The sequence below is a fragment of the Larus michahellis genome, chromosome 1 (genome assembly GCF_964199755.1).
Source record: "Larus michahellis chromosome 1, bLarMic1.1, whole genome shotgun sequence".
Classification (NCBI taxonomy): Eukaryota; Metazoa; Chordata; class Aves; order Charadriiformes; family Laridae; genus Larus; species Larus michahellis.
Window position 1 is genome coordinate 191,371 of NC_133896.1, and position 25,216 is coordinate 216,586.

General features: G+C 52.2%; 3 protein-coding genes across 10 annotated transcripts; 1 reads left to right on the plus strand and 2 right to left on the minus strand.

Moving 5' to 3' along the window:
* Positions 1-1,109: 1,109 nt before the first annotated feature.
* On the minus strand, positions 1,110-6,111 carry NME6 (NME/NM23 nucleoside diphosphate kinase 6). 8 transcript variants are annotated; one of them, XM_074573065.1, is made up of 6 exons: positions 5,793-6,111; positions 5,585-5,687; positions 5,431-5,470; positions 4,811-4,971; positions 4,382-4,559; positions 1,110-2,917 (listed from the first exon to the last, which is right to left on the minus strand). In XM_074573065.1, exons 1-5 carry the CDS (start codon positions 5,976-5,978, stop codon positions 4,393-4,395), a joined length of 657 nt encoding a protein of 218 aa, XP_074429166.1. In that variant the 5' UTR covers positions 5,979-6,111; the 3' UTR covers positions 1,110-2,917; positions 4,382-4,392. The 8 variants fall into 8 exon arrangements, with proteins under 8 accessions (XP_074429166.1, XP_074429163.1, XP_074429165.1 ...); XM_074573062.1 differs by having other exon boundaries at positions 5,585-5,708; XM_074573064.1 differs by having other exon boundaries at positions 1,110-4,559.
* RABL2B (RAB, member of RAS oncogene family like 2B) lies at positions 6,023-21,206 on the plus strand. Its single transcript, XM_074573066.1, has 8 exons — positions 6,023-6,225; positions 6,321-6,350; positions 6,527-6,606; positions 12,823-12,902; positions 13,808-13,919; positions 15,831-15,928; positions 19,130-19,213; positions 19,506-21,206. Exons 1-8 carry the CDS (start codon positions 6,128-6,130, stop codon positions 19,584-19,586), a joined length of 663 nt encoding a protein of 220 aa, XP_074429167.1. The 5' UTR covers positions 6,023-6,127; the 3' UTR covers positions 19,587-21,206.
* LOC141738019 (acrosin-like) lies at positions 21,143-23,566 on the minus strand. The gene is made up of 5 exons (XM_074573067.1): positions 23,363-23,566; positions 22,859-23,059; positions 22,263-22,528; positions 21,829-21,974; positions 21,143-21,490 (listed from the first exon to the last, which is right to left on the minus strand). The coding sequence occupies exons 1-5, from the start codon at positions 23,431-23,433 to the stop codon at positions 21,143-21,145; spliced, it is 1,032 nt and encodes a 343-aa protein (XP_074429168.1). The 5' UTR covers positions 23,434-23,566.
* Between the last annotated feature and the right edge of the window lie 1,650 nt (positions 23,567-25,216).

The window sequence follows — 25,216 nt, forward strand, 5'->3', positions numbered from 1 at the left end:
TCTGCCCCAAGCCTGTAGCATTGCTTGGGGTTGTTGTGACCGAAATGCAGGACCCGGCACTTGGCCTTATTAAACCTCCTACAGTTGGCCTTGGCCCATCGATCCAGCCTGTCCAGGTCCCTCTGTAGAGCCTTCCTACCCTCCAGCAGATCAACACTCCCACCCAGTTTGGCATCATCTGCAACCTTACTGAGGGTACACTCAATCCCCTCATCCAGATCATCAGGTGTGGCTTGGTCCAACCATAGTCTCAGACTTGGACAACAGTTTATGTCTAATAGAATTATTTAGACAAAGTTTATAATAATATTTAACAGCTACATGGATTTGTAATGTTTCATTAGTATTAACTCAGCATGCTGCCAGTCACTTACCAAAGACCTACCGTTGGCAAAAGATCTCTCTGTCTCGAGGAGCAGCCTTGAGAGTTCCCCCAGCTCACAGGGAGATCCCGGCCATGCAGACAAGTAGGGAGCGCTCAAAAAAGGCTCACTTCGGCTATCATATTTATGGAATAAAGTGGATGGCTCATAGTCAAATTACATGTGATGGGACAGGTATGCATAAGACTCCTTGTACCCACAACTTACTTTGTTCCTTATCTTGGAAAAGCCACCCACTACTCATGTGTTAATTGCGTGGTTGGTGTTCCAAGCTCACATGCATCAGTGCTCACTCTGTCACTCTGTGGGTTTTCAGAGAACAGACTGAAACTACAGTTCTTGGCCCTGCTACAGCTCAGGCCTTTTTCCACTTTGGAGCCTGTACCAAACCAGTGCTAGTTTGGGTAGGGGGTTGAGAGCATCCATCACGCTGCCTGCCACGGTGCTCACAAGAAAGAAATGGTCAGGCTTGTGAAAGCTGAAGGTGGCCTTAGATGCAGTGACCACGAGATGGAGTTCAGAATCCCAACAAAAGGCAGAAAGGCAAAAAGTGTGAGGGCCTGAGGGCACTAATTAAGGCATCTTAAGGTCCCTGACTAGTCCCACTTGGGACCTCCACCCACACTCTGCCCATGGGCCCAAGAGCTCTGCTTCAGCTCAGGCCTGGACTTTAATCCCTGCTACCACGGGCAAAACAATCTCAGCTAGAGGAATTTCAGTAATCTATTGCCAATTAACATAAACTTTTAATTAGTGCTTCAGATGCTGAGGAAAAAAATAATTAAAGCAACACTTAGGAAAGCAGCTTTCCTCCCCTTTCCCAGGCTCAGCTGCAACCCAACACTTTCTCTTCCCACTTCCTAGCCCCCGCTCCCATTGTTGTCCCCACACGTTACGCTCGGCTCTTCCCTGTCCCTTTGGTGAGGTGGTGGGCAGCACATGAGGCTGGGGTCAGCGTGTTGTGCTTTCTTTTGCCACTCATTGCTTCTTACTCTTCTCTCCTAGTGCTCTTTCCTTTGGTTCCCCTGCTCAGACACGGCACACCCATGGGCTGAAGTTCCCTCAGGAGTGCACCTGCTCCAACGTGGGTCCTCCACAGGCTGCAGTTCTTCAGAGGAGTCCCTGCTCTGGTACAGTTCCTCCCTGGACTGCAGTCCCTTCAGGGAGAAATGGGCCAATGGGAATTTCAGGAAGTTCTGCAGAGGGAAATGCAAAGTCCTGCACCTGGGCAGGAATAATTCCATGTGCTAATACTCAACTAGGCGTCCAAAGAAGTACCTGGGTGTCCTGATGGGCAACAAGCTAACCATGAGCCAGCAATGAACCTCTGTGGCAAAGGCAGGCAACAGCATCCTCAGCTGTATTAGCAAGAGGCGTGCGCCAGCAGGTCCAGGGAGATCTTTCCCCCTCTATTTGGCACTGGTGAGACCACATCTACAGCAGTGTGACCGGCTCTAGGCTCCCCAATACAAGAAAGCCTGGGGAAAACTGGAATCAAGTTTGAACATGATGTGAGGAGAGGCTGAGGGCTGGGACCATTTAGCCTTGAGAAGGCTCAGAGGGATTTATCTGTGTGTACAAATACCTGATGCGAGACAGTAAAGAAAACCTGTGGTATCCAGTGAATAGACAAAACAGGCACAAAATGAAATACTAGAAATTTCACCTTTTTTTTGTTTTGTTTTTACTGTAAGGTTGAAAAACAAGGTCCTGAGCAACCTGCTCTAGGGGACCCTCCTTTGAGGTGGGGACTTTAGACAATCTCTAGAGGTCCTTTCCAACACCCAGCTTTCTACGATTCTGTGACTCAGGTACACACGCAGCACACATGCTAGAACCTGTATATCATGGGTGAGGACTCCAGGGTGTTGCTGCAGTAGAGCGCAGCTGCAGAGGACGCATGGGAAGGCACATGGGTACATGAGTGGCAGGTCAGTCCTCTCCTTCCTCCCCGCATGGCCTTAATTCAGACCATACCCACCTCAGGGACTCTATTGATATTTAGTATTTCCCTTTCTGCATTTCATCTATCCTTTTTTCAGCAGCTGGTGTCCCCAGGACTGAGAAGTAAAATGCCAATTACGATAAAGCCAAGATACGCCTCTTTGATCTAAGTGCATGAATCACTTGTCTGTCTTATAAAGGCACATCTTATTTCACAGTGTTAATTAGAAGGAAGTCATAAGATTCCAAAGAATTCATGGCTTTGGTCTTATACCAGGCCTGTTGTTTTCAACAGTAAAGACAGAGATGCCTGAGAAAGAAGCCACAGAATAAAATCACAGGCAAAATAGAAGTAATGCTATTCAGGGAAGACTGCGTGCCAAAGAGATTCAATCCATCTCAGTACTGAAAGTACCAAGGTATTAACAAAGTGCAGTCTTAGATTGTAAGGGTAACAACCACGTCCTCAGTGAGCCTCTCTACTGTGACAACCATCAAACTGCCAGAATTGCACCAAGTTGCGGATTGGACATATCCACGTGTCTTCTGTGAGGGAAGAGACACCTCACCAGTCCATACATTCTTCAAACCTGTCAGTAAAACAACAGAAAAGCGATGAAATCCAGAGCAAATAGCTAAGAAACCAAGTTATTACATGCTAAAGTAAGATGATTCCAGGTATCAGAAGGCTGGGGTGACAATAGATGTCGAATTGCTGCCACAGTGAGGGAGTCAAATGGTGCTGAGATACGTGCAAGTCTCTGAAGTGTGTTCTCGGTCCCTTTCTTCATCATTCCTAATGCTCAGTTGCCTTTTGACCACTCCCAACTGTTTAACTGAAAACACATCACATGGGAGAAGTGCTTTACTGAAAACATGTCACATAGTAAAAGTGCGTCTTGTGGAGGGACAGGAGCCCACATATGAAAACTGTCCAATAAACATGAAATAAAGTTGACAGAATTCAGTTCTCCTTCCATATGTGGACATACAAACATCATTCCTCTGATCAGAGAGCTAAGAGAAGAATACAACAGCTCCCTTAATTTTGAACAAAAGAGGTGTCAGAATGGGTTAATTTCCTTCTAACTGCAGAAAAGAAAAATGGGTTCCTTTGCCTAGGGTAAAAGTCCCAAGACATTAGAAATTTTTTTTCAAAGAATAGGCTTCCTATTAGAAATAGTGCTGCCAGGTGGCAGCTATTAGGTATTCTTCCACACTGGATGCTTCATTTGTGTTCTGGCACATGCCTCTAAGAAAATATATTCTTATTTATACACTTTTAACAGGGTCTGTTAAAGCAACTCACCCCTGGACCTGAGCCCCCCTCCCCCAAAAAATTTCACGTAAAGAGACAACAGATACTTGGTGATACTGCACTGTAATTTACATGGGTGGCACTCTGACATGACACGAGTTGTGACTGCAGCCTTAAGAAGATCTGGAAAACCTTCTGCAGGGAAAAACCGATGGGAGGATGGTCTGCAAGCAGTTCTGTCCTCCCTGCATTTTTTCAGTCTCTGTCCTGGTGTCCTCCTCTATCAGTGGTGAGCCTGGGTCCTGTCAGCAGGTGAGAATCCTTGCAGGACAGGACAGTTAATATTGCCCAGCTTACTGCTGCATTTTTTCATATTCTTTTTCCCCTCTTTTATCCTTAAGGGACTGTGGGAATGGAGCAAATATTAAGAATCTGAGGCCTACTATCAGCAAAACCAACCATATCCTAACTGGAACTATCACCAGCCCTTTGATGAACTCACCTGTACCACTCATACCCAAATAAACACAAAGGACCAGCGGACGGCATGGACAGACCTCTGTATCAGGTTGGAATACTGCTACTTGAGAAGTTTTTGTCCTAAAATGCTGTATGCTGCATGAATGCAACACCTGTATACTGCATGAATAACGTTATCCCACGTAGCACCACATAACGTCCATTAGGTCTTTCCCTCCCCCACACTCCTAAAAGCCCGACACAGCTTTATGTCTTGTTATGGGGCTGACCCAAACAGCGTGTGCCTAGCAGCTACTTCCAGTTCAGCAAACCATACCCCCAGGTAACTCAGGTCAACTCTTTTTCTTCATCCCCGACAACACAGTGGACACGCTCCTCTGCATTGTAATACACCTGCCCGCAGCGCAGACGTGGCTCTTCCCGCTGGTACCAGAGCTGTTCATTGAACTCTGGGAAAAAAAAGGCAATTTCTCTGCTGGCTGATGCTGGTGAATCTGTTAGAAAACAGAGGAAGAGAAGATGAGAGATGCCAGCCTGGCATGGCAAACATGTGCTATGTTCCAAAGGGAAGGGCAGAAGCCAAAAAGAAAGGCACCAGGACGGGTGTGAGTGGAGTCTGCGGAAGTGGGAAAATCATTAACTTTGACTCCTGGAATGGAAAGCAAGCAGAGGCAGACAAAATACCATCATTCATGCCTCCCTGAGCTCCAGTCTTTGCCCAACACTCAGCCAAGGACAGATCTACCTGAGCCATGAGTGGTATTCCTGGTGTCAGTGAGGCCATAAGCTCCTCGGATGGAATCTGGGACGCTGTTTCGGGCTCGGAATACTTTGGTGGGTCCCATCAGGGATCTCCAGAGGGGAACAGCATTCTCATGGGCCAAGATATAAGCCCACATAGGGCCACTGAGAAAAGGACCAGGGAAAAGCAGAAGTAGATAAGGTTACAAACGGACAAAGCTCTTTCATTCTTACAAATGCAGTAAGTGCAAAGAAGCAAGGAAGTGCAACTGCCATACAGTGCTTTCTGGAAGGGGAAACAGACATATGACAACACTAGGCACGGCTCAGAAGCAAAACATTTGCACGAATGACTTCCTCCTAGGCGATGGTGCCCACAGCCTTTGAGGATGCCACCCACCAAGCACTACTGTTGTCACAGCGGAGTTGGTCCTGACATTTCTCCACCCTCAAGCCCAGCGCCTTCCCCCTCGGGACACCAGAAGCACCAGCTCCCGGCGAGATGCATCCCACGTCGAGGTGGACCCCGCCGGGTACAGGAGCATCGCTCAGGCCAGACAAGGCTCCACCTGCAAAGCTTCCCCCTTGCTCCCCATGCAGCCGGGCTGCGGGCACGGCAGGTACCTGGCCATGAACTCCACCAGCCGCTGATAGAAGAACCGCCCTGCGGGAGAAAGGGCCCGAGTCACACAGCCCGGCTCCGCCGGCACCGGCCCGTCCGGCGGCCGAGCCCGCTGCTCTGCCGGCCTGCGCCCGGTGGAAGCCCCGGCCCGCGTACCCGCGTGCTCCCGGTAGAAGCGGCGGCTCTCCTCCCGTCCGCAGCGCAGCTCCTTGGCGCGCACGATGAAGAACTGGTGCCTGAGGATGGTTTCGTGCACGGCCTGCGGGCAGAGGCGCAGCGGCTGGGCGGGCGGCGCTCACCTACGGGACCCCATGGGATGCCCCGGGCCGGGCCGGCGGTGCGGCGCGGTCCGCCCAGGCCTCACCTCCAGCACCAGCGGGTGGGCCACGGCGTCCGGCTTCAGCAGCGCCAGCGTCAGCTGCAGCGGCCGCCCGCAGCGACCCGCCACCGCCATGCCACCCGCGCCGCTCAGCCTCGCGCCGGTGACGCCAAGAGACGCGACGTCGCACGCGTGACGCACTAACAAGGGAGAGACGCACGGACGGGACATGAGGCCGGGTCGGGGCCTGGGGAAGGCGGGGTCTGAGGGAGGCTGGGCCTTTTGGAGGCGGAGCCTGATGGAGGCGGGTCCTGAGGGGAGGCGGGTCCTGGGTCGGGCCCCGCCGTGTCGCGTAGCAGCGGGGACGCGGGGGCGGTGTCATGGCGGATGCCCAGCAGGCCCAGGATGAGGCCGCGGCCGGCGCTGAGGAGACCGTGAAGATCATCTGCCTGGGCGACAGCGCCGTGGGCAAGTCCAAGTGCGTGGCCGCCCGGCCGGTTCCCCGCGGGGAGGGGAGGGCGTGAGGGGCGGGTCGGTGCCGCGGCCTAACGCGTGTGCGGTGTCTGTCCGCAGGCTACTGGAGAGGTTCCTGCTCGACGGCTTGTATCCTTGTGCTGCGCCCTCCGCAGGTGGCGGCCCGGCCCGGCCCGGCGGGAGGCGCGTCCCGGCCCGGGGAACCGCCTCGGCCCCGCCTGTGCGGCGGGTGCCGGCCCGGCGGCGGCGGTCGCTGCGGAGTGGGGGGGTCATGCTCCTTCGACGGCTCCTTAACACGGTCGCAGCCGCCCCCAGCAGCTCTCCACCTTCGCCCTGACGCTCTACAAGCACCGTGCCCAGGTGGACGGGCAGATGGTCCTTGTGGGTAAGTGGGGAGCGCGCTGCCGGGCATTCCATGGGACCCGGGGGTGGGGTGATGCCGTCCGCGTGCACAGAGGGAAACCGCGATGGTGCTGGCGACATAAGCAGCAGTGTACGGATGCAAAAACACAGGAGGGGAGCTCCTTGTGGTGGTCAGGAGGATGCCAAACTGGTTTGTAGGCAGGGAAACGGGGGAATGAAGGGATCACAGAATCAAAGAATGGTTGAGATTGGAAGGGACCTCTGGAGGTCATCCTGTCCAACCCCCTGTTCAAGCAGGGCCACCTAGAGCCAGTTGCCCAGGACAATGTCTAGATAGCTTTTCAATATCTCTGAGGAGGGAGACTCCACAGCCACTCTGGGCAACCTGTGCCAGTGCTCAGTCACCATCCAGATCCCCATCCCTGGAGACATTCAACCCACCCCTGGAAACATTCCAGGCCAGGTTGGATGGGGCTCTGAGCAGCCTGTTCTAGTGGAAGGTGTTCCTGCTCATGGCAGGGGGTTGGACTGCATGGCCTATAAAAATCCCTCCCAACCCAAACTATTCTATGATTCTGTGATCATTAATGAAGATGTTGCACAGGATCAGACCCAGTATTGACCCCTGGGGTACGCTGCTAAGTTTCTGGCCTCCAACTAGACTTCATGCCCCTGATCACCACCTCTGGGCTGGCCATTCAGACACTTTTCAGTCCACCTCACTGTCTGCTCATCCAGCCCATATAGCAACAGCTTCTCTATGAGGCTTTTATGGGAGACAGTTCCAAAAGCCTTACTGAAGTCTAGGTAGATGATAGCCACGGCTCTCATCTACCAGGCCAGATCACTGTTCAGTTATCAGGTTCTTCAGCTATGCCAGTAATCTTTTACATTTGACTTCCAGACAAGGGCATATCTAAGTCAAAGATTATCTTTTTTTTTTTTTCCAAGGGATTGAATACTTGTCAAAGTAATTGCTGCAAGAATCCTGATTTAGCTGTGTTAGTCACTGTTAGTCAAAGTGCTTGTTGCTCAGGATGGAGTGGCATGATAGAACTAAGCTAACAAGGATTTAAATTTTATCATGAAGCTAAGATAGCTGCCCATGAAAGTTGCAGTCCTTTTCCCCTGTGTACCACCAGCATTCGCTTACAGTCCCTTGTCAATCCTGTCCATTGTCAAGTCAGTTCAGGAAGCTAACCATGCATATTAACCACTCACAAAGTAAGCAAATGGGTTTCTACTCTTTTGGCTTCCTAAAACATTTCACTGTGGAGGCTTATCCACACCAGTGCTCGTGAAAGGGGCAGGTGGGAACATACTGGCAAAGGAAGGATGGGTTGAGCGTGGGCTTGCTCTTTGTTGTGAGGTAGGTATTATGTCAGTTTAGCTGCAGTATCAAACTGCCTTCAGACACCTTTACTATGTCAATATAGTAAATGAGTGAGAAGAAATATGCCATATGCTAATTACAAAATAGTCTACAGTGGGATATAGCTGCCTATCAACACCAATTCTAAAAATCCATGCCATAGCTTACTTTATTAGATCTACTGTTTTAGTTGCTGGGGTTTTAAATACATTTTAACACGTTCTGTTATTGGTCATTTTTTTATTGGGTATTTTTGGTTGGTTAATTACTTTGAGTGTATTTACCGACGGCTATGTTTCAAGTTTATTGAATATTTAAATTCTTTCTCTGGATATGTCTAGCCTGCATGATCTTATCATAAAATTCCACCTGTTTTATCTCAATCTTTATTAGTTTTTTTGATAGACTGCAAACATTCTAGTTCTATCAGTCATCTGTTTATCAGTCATACTCTCAACTATCCCATAACTTCCATTTTACTACAAGTGCTAACTTTCTGATGTTTGTCAATGGAGCATTGGTTTAATTTAGGCGAATTAGCCTCTGACAGCACAGTATTGTTCACTGTGTGATACAGGTGGAAGTTCAAGAAAAACATTGTTTTATTCTGTGGTTTGAGTTGATACTCTGTACTGCTGCCTGTATCACTGCAATTTCTGTGTTGTCAGAGTCTTGCGGCTCTGGAAGAGGCTGTGAGAGGTCATCTTGCACATCTCTGCACAGGAGAAACTCTTTACTTAATGATACTGTTCACTGAGATATATATCTATATATATTTATATTTATATACAATGTATTTAAAGACTTCCAATGGCAAACACTGCTTAGGCCATCTGTTGCAACATATCAGGGTTCTTACTGCTAGAAAGTGTTTCTTTCTTGATACTTCTTTATTCAAGGTAAACCAGTTATTTCCTCTGTTTTCCTGAGCACTGAACAAGTATTCCCCCTTCCTGTTTGCACGAGCTTTCTACATGTTTGAACACTGTACGTTTCCCCTTTATTAGTGAATGAAAAACTGGACATGAGCCGTCAATATGCGCATGCAGCCCAAAAAGCCAATGGATCCTGAGCTGCATAAAAAGAAGTGTGGCCAGCAGGTTGAGGGAGGGTATTGTCCCCCTCTGTTCTGCTTGAGACATCACCGGGAGCACTGCAGCCAGCTCTGGGGTCCCCGGTACAAGACAGACACGGACCTGTTAGAGCAGGTTCATGAAAATTATCAGGGCCCTGGAACACCTCTGCTATGGAGAGAGCCTGAGAGAGCTGGGGCTGTTCAGCCTGGAGAAGAGAAGGCTCTGGGGAGGCCTTATTGCAGCCTTGCAATATATGAAGGGGCTTATAAGAAAGATGGCGAAAGGCTTTTTACTAGGACCTGTATTGACAAGACAAGGGGCAACAGTTTTAAACTGAAAGAGGGCAGGTTTAGATTGGACATAAGGAAGAAATGTTTTATGCGGACAGTGGTGACACTCAGGAACCACTGGCCCAGGTTGCCCAGAGAAGCTGTGGCTGCCCCATCCCTGGTGGGGTTCAAGGCCAGGTTGGACGGGGCTTGGAGCAACCTGGGCTGGTGGGAGGTGTCCCTGCCCAGGGCAGGGGGTGGCACTGGGTGGCCTTTAAGGTCCCTTCAACCCAAACCATTCTGTGATTCTGTGATTCTATGTCTTCTGTCTTTTAGGGTAAACAACCCCACTTTATTCTGTCTTTTCTCATCTTTTCTAGGTTTCCTAGATCCCTTGTCATTCTTTATGGTTCTTCTGAATTCTGTTCAGTTGGTTCATGTTTGAAATATGTTTTACAAATACAGAGATGGTTCTTCGTCAGAGTTTTATCAGTGTACATCATCAGTTTCATTGAGGAAATGCTGCAATTCTTAAACAACTATTGTCTGTAATATAGCAAAACATCACCCACCTATTTTGCTGGTTGCATTGCTCCTAACCTAGTTAGTAGCAATAGTTTCAATAATAAACTAGTGCAGGTAAACTGGGATGGTTTTTAATATGGTTCCATATAAGTTCATAGGGAGAATTAGAAACCATCCTGGGAGGCAAGAAAGACGATGAACATCTGATTATGAGCTTCAAAAGAGGGCTGTATTCCAAACAGCTAAGGTAATCTGTGGATATAAAATCAGAATATTAATTCCAGAGGTTTTATAGCTATCCCAAATTTGAAACATTACACTAAGACTCCTTTTTGAACCTACTACAGCAAGACTGTGTCTAATTCTTATTTCTGCCATTCAATAAAAGCATTGAAAAATGGTGGAGGTTTGTGGTGGGTTGACCTTGGCTGACCACCAGGTGCCCACCAAGCCACTCTATCACTCCACCTTCTCAACAGGACAGTGGGAGAAAATATGATGAAAAAGCTCGTGGGTAGAGGTAAGGACAGGGATGTTACTTACCAGTTACCATCATGGGCAAAACAGGCTTGACTTGGGAAAATTAATTTAATTTATTGACAATTAATTGTAATGGAGTAGAATAGTAAGAAGTAAAACAAAACTAAAACCACCTGCACTCCATCATCCCTCCTTTTTTCCCAGGCTCAACTTCACTCCTAAATCTTCTACCTCTTCCTCCTCCCCCTGAGCAGTGCAGGGGAATAAGGAATGGGGATTGTGCTGAGTTCATAGCACTTTGCCTCTGCTGCTCTTTCCTCCTCACAGTCTTTCTCTGCTCCAGCGTGGGGTCTCTCCCATGGGATACAGTCCTTCACAAACTGCTCCAGCATGCGTCCTTTCCATGGGGTACAGCCCTTCAGGAACGCACTGCTACAATGTGGGTCTCCCATGGCCACGGGTCCTGCCAGCGAACCTGCTCCTGCAGGGGCTGCTCTCCACAGGCCCACAGCTCTTGCCAGGAGCCTGCTCCAGTGTGGGGTCTCCATGGGGTGCAGCTTCCCTCAGGGCACATCCACCTGATGTGGCGTGTGGTCCTCCCCAGGCTGCAGTGTGGACATCTGCTCCACCACAGTCCTCCAGGTGGAGGACACCTGGACACAGGGGCACCACCTGTCTCACCATGATGTTCCCCATTGGCTGCAGGGGACTCTCTGCTCCGGCACCTGGAGCACCTCCTCCCACTCCTTCTTCACTGATCTTGGTGTCTGGAGGGTTGTTGCACTCACATTTTCTCATTCCCCTCCCTACAGCTGCTGTGCAGTGGTTTTTTATCCCTTCTTAAAGATGTTCTCACCAACATTGCAGATTGGGTGTGATTTGGCCAGAGGTGGGTCTGTCTTGGAGCTGACTGAAACTGGTTCTGCGTGACGTGGGGTCAGCTTCTGGTACCTTCTCACAGCAGCCACCCCTGCAGCCTCCCCCCTTACAAAAACCTTGCCACTTAAACCCAAGACAAGGTTTCAGGGAAGAGCCACAAGAACACTTGAAAGGTGGTAAAAAGGGGCCTATTTATGAGAGATTTGGTCTGGTTAGCTTCTCAAGGAGAAGGTAAAACATCAGAGAACAGGACCTTGGTACAAAAGGAGGCTTCAGCATAGCAAGAAATATTTAACAGACTCTAGCTGATGTTAGGTAAACTCAAATAAAAGATGAGGTGGTTTGTTTTTTTTAACCAGGAAGTGAAATTACTATTAAGGCAACTTGCAAAAGTATGGATTCATATGTTGGGGACTTATTTTTAACACAGATTGTTAAGTAGCTTGCTCTAGTTTAAGTAATTCATCTGGCCTGTTATACAGAATTCGCAGGGTCTTCTGTCCTCACCTTTTATGAACGTAATGCTGATCATCCAAGCTCCCATGCAGAGAAGACCTGATATGAGGGGCGATTTATAAAGGCGGGTAGTTTGATCTGAAGGCTTTAAATTATGCTGAATTACCACTTCCCTTGCTAGTTTAATTTTCACTCTGCTGAGTTGTTCTTAGTGGCCATCACCAAATTCTGTGTGGTAGAGTTAGGATTGCATTAAAGTGCAGTGTATTGCTTTATGAATCTTATTTTTCCCAAGGATTTTAAGGTTAATAAATTCCTATGTTGTGGAGTGACATGGGGTATGACAAGCAAGATCTGGAGGATTTCGTCACTCCAGTGACTAAAAAATGAAAAATCATGATTTTCCCTAAGCCATGGCAAGTGCTCTCATGAGAGCTGCCGCATTGTTTGAGAAGTTAATTGAGGGACGCTCAGTAGATGGTGGTAATGGCACCTCTTTTTTCCTTGTAAGTGAGGATTCTGAAATGGCACATTAAAAAGATCAGACAGTTTTAGAAGCTAAGCAAAATTACACAAAATGAATGCAAATGTGTTCTGACAAGTACTTGTCTATATTTTGGGCAGTTTAAGAAGTCATGAACTTTTTTATTATGAAGAAGTAATGAACTGGAACCTGTCTGTCTCAGGCTAACTTACTTACCCTTCACAACTAGAAGGAGTCCTGCCCCTGGAAAGTGCAGCGAGAGGCGGTGGAGCATGTCCTGTGTCAGGCACCTAGCTATTTATCGCTGTGTCAGAAGTAAAGTTGTTTCAAGACATATAGATTTTGTTTCCTGTTGACAATTCTAGTAACAAAGTACCATACATTGTTATCACTCTTTGCACTGTTGACTTTTAGCTTTGTCTTACTGTCCTTTATAAGTCACGTCACTGCTGACTTCTCTTTTGCTAAGATGTTGATAGCGATGTTTAGTGTCAGCACACCTCATAACTCGGCCTAGCTAAGAAAAGGTCCTGGTTTTGCATGACCTCTTAGCCTTGGAATGTTTCTGATTAGTGAGGTGAAAGCTAATTTGTGACCCTGAGTAGAAGGACTGGGCTTTGCATCCTGGGTTTAAGTTGTGAGGAAAATAGAACTCGGAAAGTTGTGTCATTCTAAGGTTGTTTTTTGTGTCTTACAGACTTCTGGGACACAGCTGGACAGGAGAGGTTCCAGAGCATGCATGCGTCCTATTACCATAAGGCTCATGCTTGTATCATGGTAAGGGTAGTGCCTCAGCTGTGATCTGATAGAATTTTGACTAGTAACAGTCCTGGCTGACGCTTGGAGCGTATGTTACTTTTTATGATTACTCTGGCTTCTATTTCTTGTCTCTTCCAGCGGTTTAAAAAACTTTCCTATATAGTTCTTTCTTCTTTCAGATAAAACCAGTGTAGCTGCGTATGTTTAGCTCTCTTCTGTCTTTCCTGATAGCACTCTTACTATATTCCGTGGCTTTGCTGTCTTCTAAATTTCCTTACTTTTGTCACTGTGTTTCCGGTAAGGTGGTACATACAACTGAATGTACTCATTTAGAAGCAGTTCTGTCAGAGGTGGTGCAAGTGAGAAGGCATTCCTTGTTCTGTGATGAGACTACTGGAGGATTACATAGGGCAAAACTGTTCTGACATGTTCTGCAGGGGACTACATAAGACATTCTTCTTTGGTTTTCTGCCCTTTCTATTTTCCTATACTTTGCGCTTCCCATTTAGTAGCTCAAATCAGTCTTGTTTCCTACTCCTGACCCGCTTACGTCTCTTGATTTGTACTGTTGCTCTAACTTTCAGCTACTTCTCATCACTTGTGAGCATCAGTCAACTTCATTGATATTATAATTGTTCATTGTTAAAATAGAGAAGCCTCACATCTGACCCTGCTTAGCAGAACAGATCTTTCCTAGTGCTTGTTCACCGTCATGGGTGATAGACTGCTTGTGAGACTGTCTACATGTTTCAAGGCTTGCTCGATATTCTCCCTTTTCTCCTTCCTCCTTTCTAACAAAGGCTGGTTTCCTTTGTTGATGTCCTCCTGGGAAAATTCTTGATTCTGTACTTGTGTTTGGTGCAGTGGTTTGATTGGGAGCCATCCTGCTGTTGGCCCCATGATAACTGGTTCTTTTTTGGAAGGTGTTTGATGTGCAGCGGAAAGTCACCTACAAGAACTTAAACAGCTGGTACAAGGAGCTGAGAGAATTCCGCCCAGAGATTCCTTGCATTGTGGTGGCCAACAAAATTGATGGTGAGTATATCTTCTTCTTTCAACCTCTCTGGATTGTGATGTGATTCTTTTCTGACCTGGCTGAGAAAGAATGTCATTCATGGGTTAGGTCCAGATGAGTTCTTGAGTATTAGTCCCTCAGAGCTGTATTTTATAAAAGGAATAGCTGGGTCCTCTACTGACCTTGCATGCTGTCTTATAGGCTCTTGTCCTTGTTTGACTAGCAATTAAAAATACAAATTTGATCCATTTAAGGTTTATTCAAATGATGTCCTTCCGATTCTGTCCTTACCGCGCTGCCCATTTCATCCAGTAAGAACCCAAAAGCTGATTGGACCAGTACCTAGTCAAAAATTGTTGGATGTCTTGCTGGAAAAAGAGGATAACTTATTATGTGGCTTCCCCTGATACAGTCAGTAACTGTCTGTCTTGCTAATTCAGCCTGCAGGATTCCGTGGGACTCCTCTGTGCTAAAGTGCCTAAATGTACCTGCTGACAAAATTGTTCACCTTCCCCTGCAGGCAACTGGATGATTCCCTCCTCTTAGGAAAGCCAGCTTGGCATTCATTATTGCTATCATTTGGGTTGTGATCTGTCTCTGGCACCCTGTGAGAGCGTGTAACACAGCAGCTCTCTGCTCAGCATCAGTGAGAGAACACATACCCTTAGGACCACATTCTCCTGCGATTCTCTATCAAGTGCAGTGTCAGACATGGGCTTCCTTGCTGACATTCATGGTAGAAATCATCACAGCTATGAATAGGTGTCTGCACCTGAATAAGGTGTCTGGGGTCCCCCTGTAGTCTAAGGAAGTTCATTTGGTTCAGAGGTGTGGTTTAGGGCATGATTGATCTCACCTAGTAAAAGCGTTTCCTATAGGATGTGTCAAGCCAGCCTTGAGTCCGCTGGTTGCACGGACTGTACAGGAGGTCCGAGGCAAATGGACTTGGTGTTGACAGCCATATTGTAGACAGAACCTCTGTGTAGATGAATCCTGATCTTAGTGCTCTACATGCACTAAGAGCACATAGAGCACTAAGTCCTCTGCCTTTCCTTCTTTGCTGTATTCCACCCGGACTACGAAATGATCAGTCCACAGCTCTTCACACAGGCCCAGTCTGCAGAACGGTTGATCCAGCTTCCTGCAAAGCAGGCTGCCTGGGCAGCTGCCTGGGCAGTGCTCACTGAGAAGCGTCTGGAGACTGAACTGCTTCAGCTGTTGCTTCTATGAGAAAATCACCTGGAGTCACCCTCCTGTGCTGGCGTACAGGCTGTCTGTCTATCACAACTTTGAGCTGCTGGTGCTGTGTCAGCACCTCCTGTAAATGTGCAGTAGATTTGTTCTAAAAATGAAGTAAAGCCTCTGGCCTACTGAGGTTGGGGTAGCTGGACCTAACTGCCTGTTAAGTAAACATATATAACAGTTGAGTCATTTGTACACTGTGAGCGTGCCCCTGACTCACAGAATTATAGGTAACGTGGCATAAGGGCAGTGGAGAGTTCGGGCTAGAAAGGCCAAACTGGAGGGAGAGGCACGACTAGTACTGGCGATGGTGTCTGAGTCATGTGGACACAGAAAAATCGTAGGGATGTGCCTGGAAAGCCTTCACAGTCGTCGCACAGCAAGTGATATGTTCTAAGCTGCAAAGCACTATTCATTTATAGCACATCAGCATCCATCTGTAATTTAGTCAAGTACCATGGATAAACCAACAAGAACTCTCTTCTTTTTGTTTCTTTTTGTTAATGGTTTGCTGCTGCTTTTAAAACACTATAGCTTTTGGGGAGAACACTCCTAGCCTTGTAGTACAGTGAAAAGGCCTTGACAGCTAAAGCAGGCTCTGGTCTCCATCTGTTCCACCACTTCTGCATATGTTGGCATTCTGCCTACAGTGATGTCTTACTGACTACTTCTCCTTTTTTTTCCCCCAGCGGACATGAAGGTGACCCAGAAAAGCTTCAACTTTGCCCGGAAGTTCAGTTTGCCCTTTTACTTTGTGTCTGCTGCAGATGGCACCAATGTAGTGAAGGTAAAAACATAGCAAAGGTCCAGCATGGGGGGGCACCAGTGGTTTTTGGAGAGGGTGATTAGCAAAGGAGAAAAACTGTGCTGCCAGAAGCAGTTTCTTCCCCTGTAACACCTTTCCCTTAACATGTTGTCCTTCAGCCTGCTCTCTCCAAGGCGTTCTTGGTCTGCCACATTTCCCGAGCCCACTCCTCTCCCCTCCGTCTGTTGTGTCCCCTCCTCGCTGCTTGGATCACCCACTGTGCATAACCTCAGCCCCCAGGAAGGCCCCAATTGCCTCCTGCACCAAAAAGCTGCATTTGGCTCCCATTTGGGAAAAATACCAATTTCCCACATTAGTTAGTTTGGCACTGAGAATATCCTGCTCTGTTCCCGATGGGCCATGGCAAAGCCAGCGTCGTCCTGCAGTCTGCTTCCTCCCTCTGCTCCTGCTCACTCAGCTGCACTCCCCATCTGCTTTGCAGGAAAAGCATCTTCTTGCATGACATGCAACCTGCTTTATTTGAAGACAAGTCACAAATTATTTCTGCCAGAGCCCTAGTCCCAGCCCGTGCCTGTGCTTTGTGTTCGAAAGGCCTGCTGTCAGCACACCATCCCCATCGTCTGGCAATCGGAGTGCTCATTCCAGGGAGGCATGGATCTGCATGGGTGCAGGCAGGGCGGCAGGACGGGGTGAGGAGGGATGGTGGGACATCATCTGAGCTTGGTTTGCACAGACACAAGAATGCAAATTATGGAGGTAGGAACAAGGTGTGGGGGGGGTTGAGGGACCTCTTGAGATTGCAAAAGGGTAGCGTCCCTTCAGTGCCATGAGCTCACAGGGGAACGGGGGGCAGCTCTTGGGCAATGGGACTGCTTTTCCCGGGAAGCTGACCAGCTAATCCTGCCCTATCCCGTGGTCCAGGGAAGCACAGCTGGGTCTTCTCCTCTGTGGCACAGCCCTCTAGGAGCGTAGCCCTCTAGGAGCTTCTGCCACTCACTTCCCATCTTCCCAGCAAGGACCATGTGGGGACAAGTGTCTGTCACGCTCCTAAGGCAGCCCAGAGGGTGGTGGGGCAGGGCTGATGCTGCAGCACCCGCGGCAGAGGAAACGTCACCTCAAGGCCAGCTGCAGCCCCGCTCAGTGCCAAGCCACGGTCCAGGCACAGGACAGACAAACAGATGCTCCAAGCGGCTCTTGGGGACCCTGGTCCCTTGGGATGTGGCAGTGCCCACCTGGGCAGCCGCGGTGGGAGGAGGCAGGTCCCCACACACTGGGTTGGGCGCTGCTGCCCTATGTTGGAAAGAGAGAGGCCAGGAACGTGGCCAGAGCCTCCCGCTGCTCCTCAGCTCCTGGCCGGCATGTCTGCGCTGGTGCAGGGCAGCAGCCTCTGAGGACAGGGGCAGGCGCGGGCCAGGGAGCACGGTCTGGCCTATGGCAAGCCCCATGGCGGCCGGCCTCAGCCTCCCCCTCACCAGCACCAGCCCAACCCAGCCGCAGGGCCACAGGACCAGCAACCAAAACACCAGCAGAGTCGCAGGAGGTCATCCTCCCCCTCTGCTCTGCCCTGGGGAGGCCACATCTGGAGCACTGTGTCCAGTCCTGGGCCCCCCAGTTCAAGAAGGACAGGGAACTGCTGGAGAGAGTCCAGCGGAGGCTACGAAGATGATCAAGGGACTGGACCACCTCTCTTATGAGGAAAGGCTGAGAGACGTGGTGCTGTTCGGCCTGGAGAAGAGAAGACTGAGAGAGGATCTCATTAGTGCTCACCAATAGCTAAAGGGCGGGTGCCAAGAGGATGGGGTCAGACTCTTCTCAGTGGTGCCTGGTGACGGGACAAGGGGCAACGGGCACAAGCTGGAACACCGGAAATTCCATCTCAACATGAGGAAAAACTTCTTTACTGGGAGGGTACCAGAGCCCTGGCACAGGCTGCCCAGAGAGGCAGTGGAGTCTCCTTCTCGGGAGATATTCCAAACCCACCTGGACGTGTTCCTGTCCAGCCTGCTCTGGGTGACGGGAGTTGGACCAGATGATCTCCAGAGGTCCCTTCCAACCCCCACCATTCTGTGGTTCTGTGATTCTGAAGCCATTCTGAGCCGGGCTGCAAGAGCCGTGACAGCCTGGGTGGCCTGCAGTGAGCCAGTCCCTGCCATGCTGTTTGAGATTTTCCAGGAGCTCCTTGTTCATCCATGCAGGCTTCCTGACGTTTTTGCCTGACTTCCTCTTTGTTGGAATGCATCACCCCTGAGCTTGGAGGAGGTCCTTCTTTGCTCCAGGGCTTTATTCTACAGGACTCTCCCAAGCAGACCCTTGAAGAGGCCAAAGTCTGCTCTCCTGAACTCCAGGGTAGCGATCTTATTGTGCGCCCACCTTGTCGCCCTAATGATCTTGAACTCCAGCATCTTATGGTCACTGTAGCCAAGGCTGCCTTTGAGCTTAACATTCCCCACCAGCCCCTCCTTGTTGGTGAGAACAATGTCCAGCATGGCACCTCTCTTCGTTGGATCCTCTGTCCCTTTGAGAAGGAAGTTATCATCAGGGCGTTCCAGGAACGTCCTGGATTGCTTATGCCCTGCTGTGTTGTCCCTCCAACAGATATCGGGGTGGTTGATGTCCCCCATGAGGACAAGGGCTTGTGAACGTGAGGCTGCTCCTGTCTGTCTATACAGGGTTTCGTCCACTTGGTCTTCCTGGTCGGGTGGTCTGTAGCAGACCCCCACTGTAACATCACCTGTCCCTGCCCTCCCTTTAATCGTGACCCATAAGCTCTTGGTTGGCGCCTCATCCATCCCCAGGTGGAGCTCCATGCACGCCAGCTTGCCATTGACACAGAGAGCAACACCCCCTCCTCATCTCCCCTGCCTGTCCTTCCTGAAGAGCCTGTATCCTTCCATTCCAACACTCCAGTCATAGGAGCCATCCCACCACAACTCCCTGATGCCAACAGATCGTAGACCTGCAGGTGTGCGCGTGTCCCTAACAGCTATTTGCCTCAGCACCCAGGAGACCCCTGTACAGTCCAACGACACGGGGACTGCTGTAGGCACAGAGAGCAGAAAACGGGCTAGTACACCTGTTGGGCTACTTGTGAGGTCCTGGTAGCTATAGGTAGTTGCCAAGTTTGGTTGTGTTTTTTTTTCTTGGGGTGTGGGAACAGTTTCCATATGTTACAGAAGCCCAGTGCCCCTTACTTTGAGTGACAAGCATTCTCCTTCCCATCAGCTCTTCAACGATGCTATCAAACTGGCAGTTGCTTACAAGCAGAATTCGGGAGATTTCATGGACGAGGTCATGCGAGAACTGGAGGTAAGAAAGGCTCTGCTCCCTGCGCTCCTCCTAAGTGATGAGCAGCTCTGCTTTTTTGCCTCAGGGAAAGCAGAGCCTGTGGCAAAGAGTGAAGCTTTGCAGGCATGGAAAGATTTGCCTTCTGCTGGTGACACCGTGGGCTTTGTGTGCTGCTGGCATCTAGGTTGGAAGGGGTGAGGTGATGACCCTCTGAAGAGCCCACGCTGCCCTAGGCCGAATTTGAAAGAACCGCAGCAGAGCGTAGCTGTTGCTCTCAGGCTTCTCAGCAGTTCCTTCTCCTGCTCCTTTCCAGAACTTCGACCTGCAGAAGAGGAGTGAGAATTTGTCGGATCAAGAGGAGAGCTGCCCTGAAGAGACGCCGCCATCTGCCTAAGTCCCGGACCCTGACTTGTTTTCTCCCTTTGCTCTAGATTTCTGGGGTTAGTTAGAGCTGGCCTTCACAGAGAAAGGTGTTTTTTCTCGTGCCCTGAGAGCTCTGGTGATGGGCAGCTGGGCCTCTGCCCTTCTTGTGGGGGACGGTCTGGGCCTCTGTCCTTGGCTTGGCCTGAGCCACTGCACGTCACGGTCAAGGGCAGGGTGAGAGTAGCCACGTGGTTGCTCGTTACTGCATGCTTCTTCAAGGCAAAGCTCGCCAGGAGAGCTAAGCCACTCTTGCACCTGCAGGGCAGGGTCCTGCCCAGAGGCTTTAACGGTACCCACTGGAGCAGACAAACACTAAAGAAATTTTTTTTCTAAAGCTTTGAGCTTGCATCCTTCCTGCACTTTTGTTGCAAGGCAGCCCAGTTACTCCACAGCGCAAGTCCAGCTGCCAGCCCTCCCCACTGCTTTCGCAGCCCGGCCAGCGCTGCCTCTCTGTCCACCCTGTGATCTCTGCCGCAGAGTTTCTTTGGGTTTTCTTCCCCATTCTGCTACGGAGCAGCCAGCTCCAGTAGACTTCTGAACACGGGGGATTTCTCCCGCCGGGTCTGGTAGAGCCGAATCAGGTGGACTCTCACACCCAGGAGGCTTGTCCTATCCCAGCCCGATGGATGTGGCGGCTGCTGCTCCCATGGGTCTGCTCAAGAGACTTGTGCTGCATTCCAAAGAGACAGACACACACACACACACACACAGACTTACACAATTAATGTGACCAGCAAAACAGATTGACATAGCCAGAGCAATGCCTTTACCCGCACCCACGTATATGTAACCACCATGTGCATAAACATGAACTCAGTCCAGTCCTTTTCTGCCTTCCCACACGCTCAGTTTACTAGTGAAACATAAACACACCTTCACCCCTAGATTCATAAGCACAGCGTGTTCTCAGATTCCTCAACTAACAATATGGAAGTTAAGTCCATGTAATAGCTGTGGCTGGATGTCAAACTCCTTACGCAGTCATCGGTGCAAACCTCGGGTCTTCCTAGTTCCGTGTCTCCTGGGTCATGAGAGAGTCCAGTTTCAATTTCACTGGTGCATTGCACACACACACACACACACGCGCGGGGATCCCACCAGAAGCCGGCCTAAGCCACTTTGCGTTCCCAACTGCTGTCCCCAAGACCTCTAGCCCCCCACGACCTGTGTTCCCTTCTTCCACTGCCCCCTCACCCTCCTCTGTGACCAGGCACATCGCCAGCCCTCGGGAGCGACTCTTGCCCTTCGTGCCCCACGGTGTGCCTGCAGCCCCACTCCGCAGGTGCTGGGCAGGGAAGTCCTTCCCTTGCACAGGAGACTGAATTGGAGCGAGGCACGGTTAGCTGAGAAAATCGGCAACTTTATTTCAACAACCGTCATCGTCCGCACCCGCGTACACTCGGAGGAGCGTGGGCAGGACTGAGCAGGCCTTTGGCACTGAGGCTGCCTTTGGATCGGCAGGTGTTGCCCCAGAAGCAGATGTGGTGGAACGCTGCAGCCTGCGCTGGGTCCTGTGCGTCCTGCTGCTCAAGCCTTTTCCCCTCTTAGGAGCCGCAGGAGCTCCTGCAGCAGATTAAAGAATTCCACCAGCTTCTGTCGTGGAAACGGGCAGGATCCAAACCTGCCCGATTGTGTTGGTGTTGTCTTTGGCCTCTGATAGGGGGTGGAGGTGGAGGCTGGCTGTGGTGTCGGGGTAGCTGTTGGTGCCGGGCGCAGTCCCATCTGGACCAGGATCCAGTTGTAGAAGTGCTGCGTGGAGGTGTAGATGCCGGGCTGCCTGGCTCTTGCGCAGCCTCTCCCCCAGCTGGTCAGGCCGACAAGCCAGAAGTATTCCGCACTCTTGTCTTTGCACACCAGAGGACCGCCGCTGTCACCCTGCAGCGGAGGAGAGAGGCCTGAGGTGTGTTGGGTGGCCACCGTCAGCACTAGGGCTGGCTGCTGGACGTGTGAAAGAGCGACGTTGTGGGATTGGGATCGGGAGCCGTGGCTGCCAAGAGCACGGATGGGCTTCCTGGGCAGAGTCCCCGGCCTCTGGGACAAGGCGTGCGCGGGGCAAGGACCCGCAGATGGGGAAGGGGAGGTGAGCCCCAGCAGGGGTGGGGAGCCAGCGGCGGGAGGGCGACTTGGCGGGCAGAGCCCGCCCCGGGGTGTGTTTGGGCGGCTGTGCCGGGGCTGCCTGCGCTGCTGGGGCTGGGCTTGTGGCACGCTCCTACCTGGCAGGTGTCGATGCCACCCTGTGGGTAGCCAGCACACAGGTTGTGGCTGTGGATGGCCCCTCTGTACCACCGGCTGCTGTTGCAGAGGTTGATGTCGATGAGGTGGACCTGGGCCTCCTGCAGGACATCAGCTGATTTTGCAGCTGTGAGCACAGAAAGGAATTAGCACCCAGCAGCTCTTTGCCCGTTCTCCCCTCCCCCCCACCCCGTCTGGTGAACCCCTTGCCCGGGTTCTTGGCTTTGCGTCCTGAAGGCCTCGTACCGCTGTTGCCCTTTGGTCTTGCGTTGGGTAATGGGTTGGGCCCCTCTCTCCGTAGGCGAATGTCCCCACGGCCCGACTCTGGCTTTCCCCTCTGCTCTCAGGAAGCCCAACCCGTCTCCCCAGTGAGCCAAGCTTGCCCTCGGGACACGAGCGCTTTTGGGGAACTCACATCTTGCAGCCGTGGCACCCCAACCACTGACGTAGCAGGTCGTCAGCTCCGACACTCTCAGCGAGGCGTCGGGCACACAGGCGAGCTGTGTGTAGTAGCTGCACTGGACGGGGTGGTTCAGTTCCAGCAACGCAATGTCGTTGCTCTGTGAGATGTTATTATAGTGCTGGTGAACCAGGAGCCGCCGAATATTGCGCACTTGGACCTCCGGGCCCAGCCGAGACAAGCGGGTGGCCCCGACCACCACGCGCCACATGCTGATGTGCCTGGAAGGAGACGGAGAGGGGGCTCAGAGGGAGCGGAGCCACGTGCTGCAGCAGCCCAGCAGTTCCCTGCCTTCTGCTGCTGCCCCGGGGAGAGGGGAAAGCCGCGCTGCAGAGGGTGCGACGGCCCTGGCGTGCCTCGGGCGCAGGCGATGTCGAGCCGGGGGCTGCTGGGAAGATGCGGCACGAGCACAGCCTTCTCCCGAGCAGTCTCTGCGCCGGCCCAGGAGAGCCCAGGCACCGGGCGAGGAACTGGGGCGGGAGCAGCACGTGGTGCTGGCACAGGGCACCTGCCAGCGTGGTGGGGACGGCCCCGCTCCCGATCCTCCTTACCTGGCGTTGATGAAGCAGTGGGCTGCCGTGAGGACCCACTGCGAGCTGATGAGGGACCCTCCGCAGATGTGCCCCGTGCCTGCTTCCCAGGGGTCCTGGATGCTGACGATCCAGGGCCAGGCCCCTGGCTGGGCGTCCGTGCCACCCACGACACGCGACGTGCCGTAGTGATAAGCCATGGGCCGCAGCCCGCAGGTCGCTCTGTAACCAGAAACTCAAGAGTGTGCCGCTCCATGGCTTGCTGCTGCTCTGGCTGAGGGTCAGCCGTCCTCCCTCCCCAGCAGGCGCTGCGTGGGCAGCAGGGCCAGGGAACCCCTGGGGCGCGCGTGCGCCCGCCCCTGTTCCTGCTTTGGCCCCACAGACGGGTTGTGCCAGCGGCCTGGGGGCTGGCGAGGCTCTGAGGCTCCCACGTGGGGTTGGGGAAGCTGTGCGGTGGTGGCCACAGGGGACAAGTGAACCCCATAAGGGCTGCCTGAGCTCCCTCCCCGAGCCTCGGCCACTTACCCACAGCTGTCCCACGTGGCGTGCACGGGCCAGCACAGGGCCAGCAGGACGAGGACGAGGAGCAAAGTCATGGCTGGCAGCGGCACGTGGCAGCTGCAAGAACCGCGGGCTCGTCGCCACCAGAGCAGCAGCCGGCACGGTGCCCGCAGCGCTGGCGTTGCCCACGGTGCCCTGGTTGCCAGGGCTGATGTCACACAGTCCCTGGTTCTGCTGGGCACGGTGGTCTCTCGGGGGAAGGGGGAGCAACATGGGGGGTTCCGAGCAGGAGGGGAGGCAGAAGCTGGGCTCGGGCACCCCCGACAGAGCCCCGCTGAACGCTCTGCCTGCGTGTGTGCCCCGTGGCAGGCGACAACGCCCGGCTCGGAGCACTGCCTGCTGACAGCCTGCAGGGACAAAGCAACGTGGCATCACAGCCCCTTTGGGGCGTTCACGGCCACCCTGCGCTCTGCAGCCCTTTGCCGCCGGGTCCTTCCCAAAGCACATACACCAGAGAACAGAACTACTACAGGCAGGACGCACATGGCTGGGTGCTGCAGAGCCCACCTGGTGACAGCCGCGGCAGGCGAGCAGCGACGTGCGAGTGGGGCGAGCCCAGCACCGCCCCCCCGGTGCTCGCTCTGTGTGTGTGCACACACACCGGCATGTCGGTTTGTGTCGTGCACTCCGTGTGTGCATGCACTGTGAGTGCGCGCCATGTGTGGGCACACTCGGTGTCTGCGTGCACTCTACATCTCCATATGCACACGGGGGTGCACACAGTAGAGGTGCAGTGTGGTGTAGCTGAGCCTGTGCATACACTACGCGCGTGCACACACCACACGTGTGCGTCCACAGGGCAGGGCGTGTGCTGTGTGCGCGGGCGTTTGTGTGCACGCAGGCAGGCTGTCTGTGCATGCACTTGGTGCGAGTGTGTGTCACGCTCAGTGCGCATGCCTACTGCTCGCCGCGCACGACCTGCACGTGCCCTGTGTGTGTGGCACTCGGAGCGTTCGTGTGTGTGAGTGTGTGCTGGTGTGCAGTCAGTGTGAGTGTGTGTTGGTGTGCAGTGTGGGGGTGTTCAGAGTTGGTGTGCAGTCAGTGTGTGTGTCAGTGTTCGTTGAATCGCAGAATCATAGAACTGTCTGCGTTGGAAGGGACCTTTCAGATCATCGAGTCCAACCATTGCCCTAACGCTGACAAAAACCATCACTAAACCACGTCCCTCAGCACCACGTCTACCCCTCCCTCAAATCCCTCCAAGGATGGCGTTTCCACCACTTCCCTGGGCAGCCTGTTCCAATGCTTGATAACCCTTTTGGTTAGGGATTTTTTTAGGAATTTTTTTCCTAATATCCAATCTAAACCTCCCCTGGCACAACCTGAGGCCGTTTCCTCTTGTCCCATCGCCTGTTCCCTAGAAGAGAGTCAGTGTGCATTGCTGTGCACTGGCTGTGTGTTGCTGTGCAGTTTGGCTGTTTGTGTCACCCTGTGCACCCCTGTCCGCCCCCCACTCTGCCATGCCGTCCCTCGCCAGGGCCCAGCCGGGCTCTGTCCCCCCCATCTGCTGCGGGAGCTGCCCACCTACCCCTGCCCCTGCAGTCAGCGGGACCCCAAAGGGGCTCTGGGTGCCCGGGTTCAATATCTGCTTACCAGGATTCGGGGACGCCGAGGGGAGGCAGAGGAGGGTGGGAGGGAAGGAGGGAGCTCACAGCAGGAGGAGGTGGCGGGCACAGAAGATGGTGGCAGGCCATGGGGTCGGTGTAGGGAGGGCGGCCGTGGGGTCGGCGTGGGGTGAGGGCAGTGTGCCTGTTACACACGCGCAGGGGAACAGCTCCCAGCTCGGGTTGTCCCCTGGGAGCCGCATCCCTGCGTCTC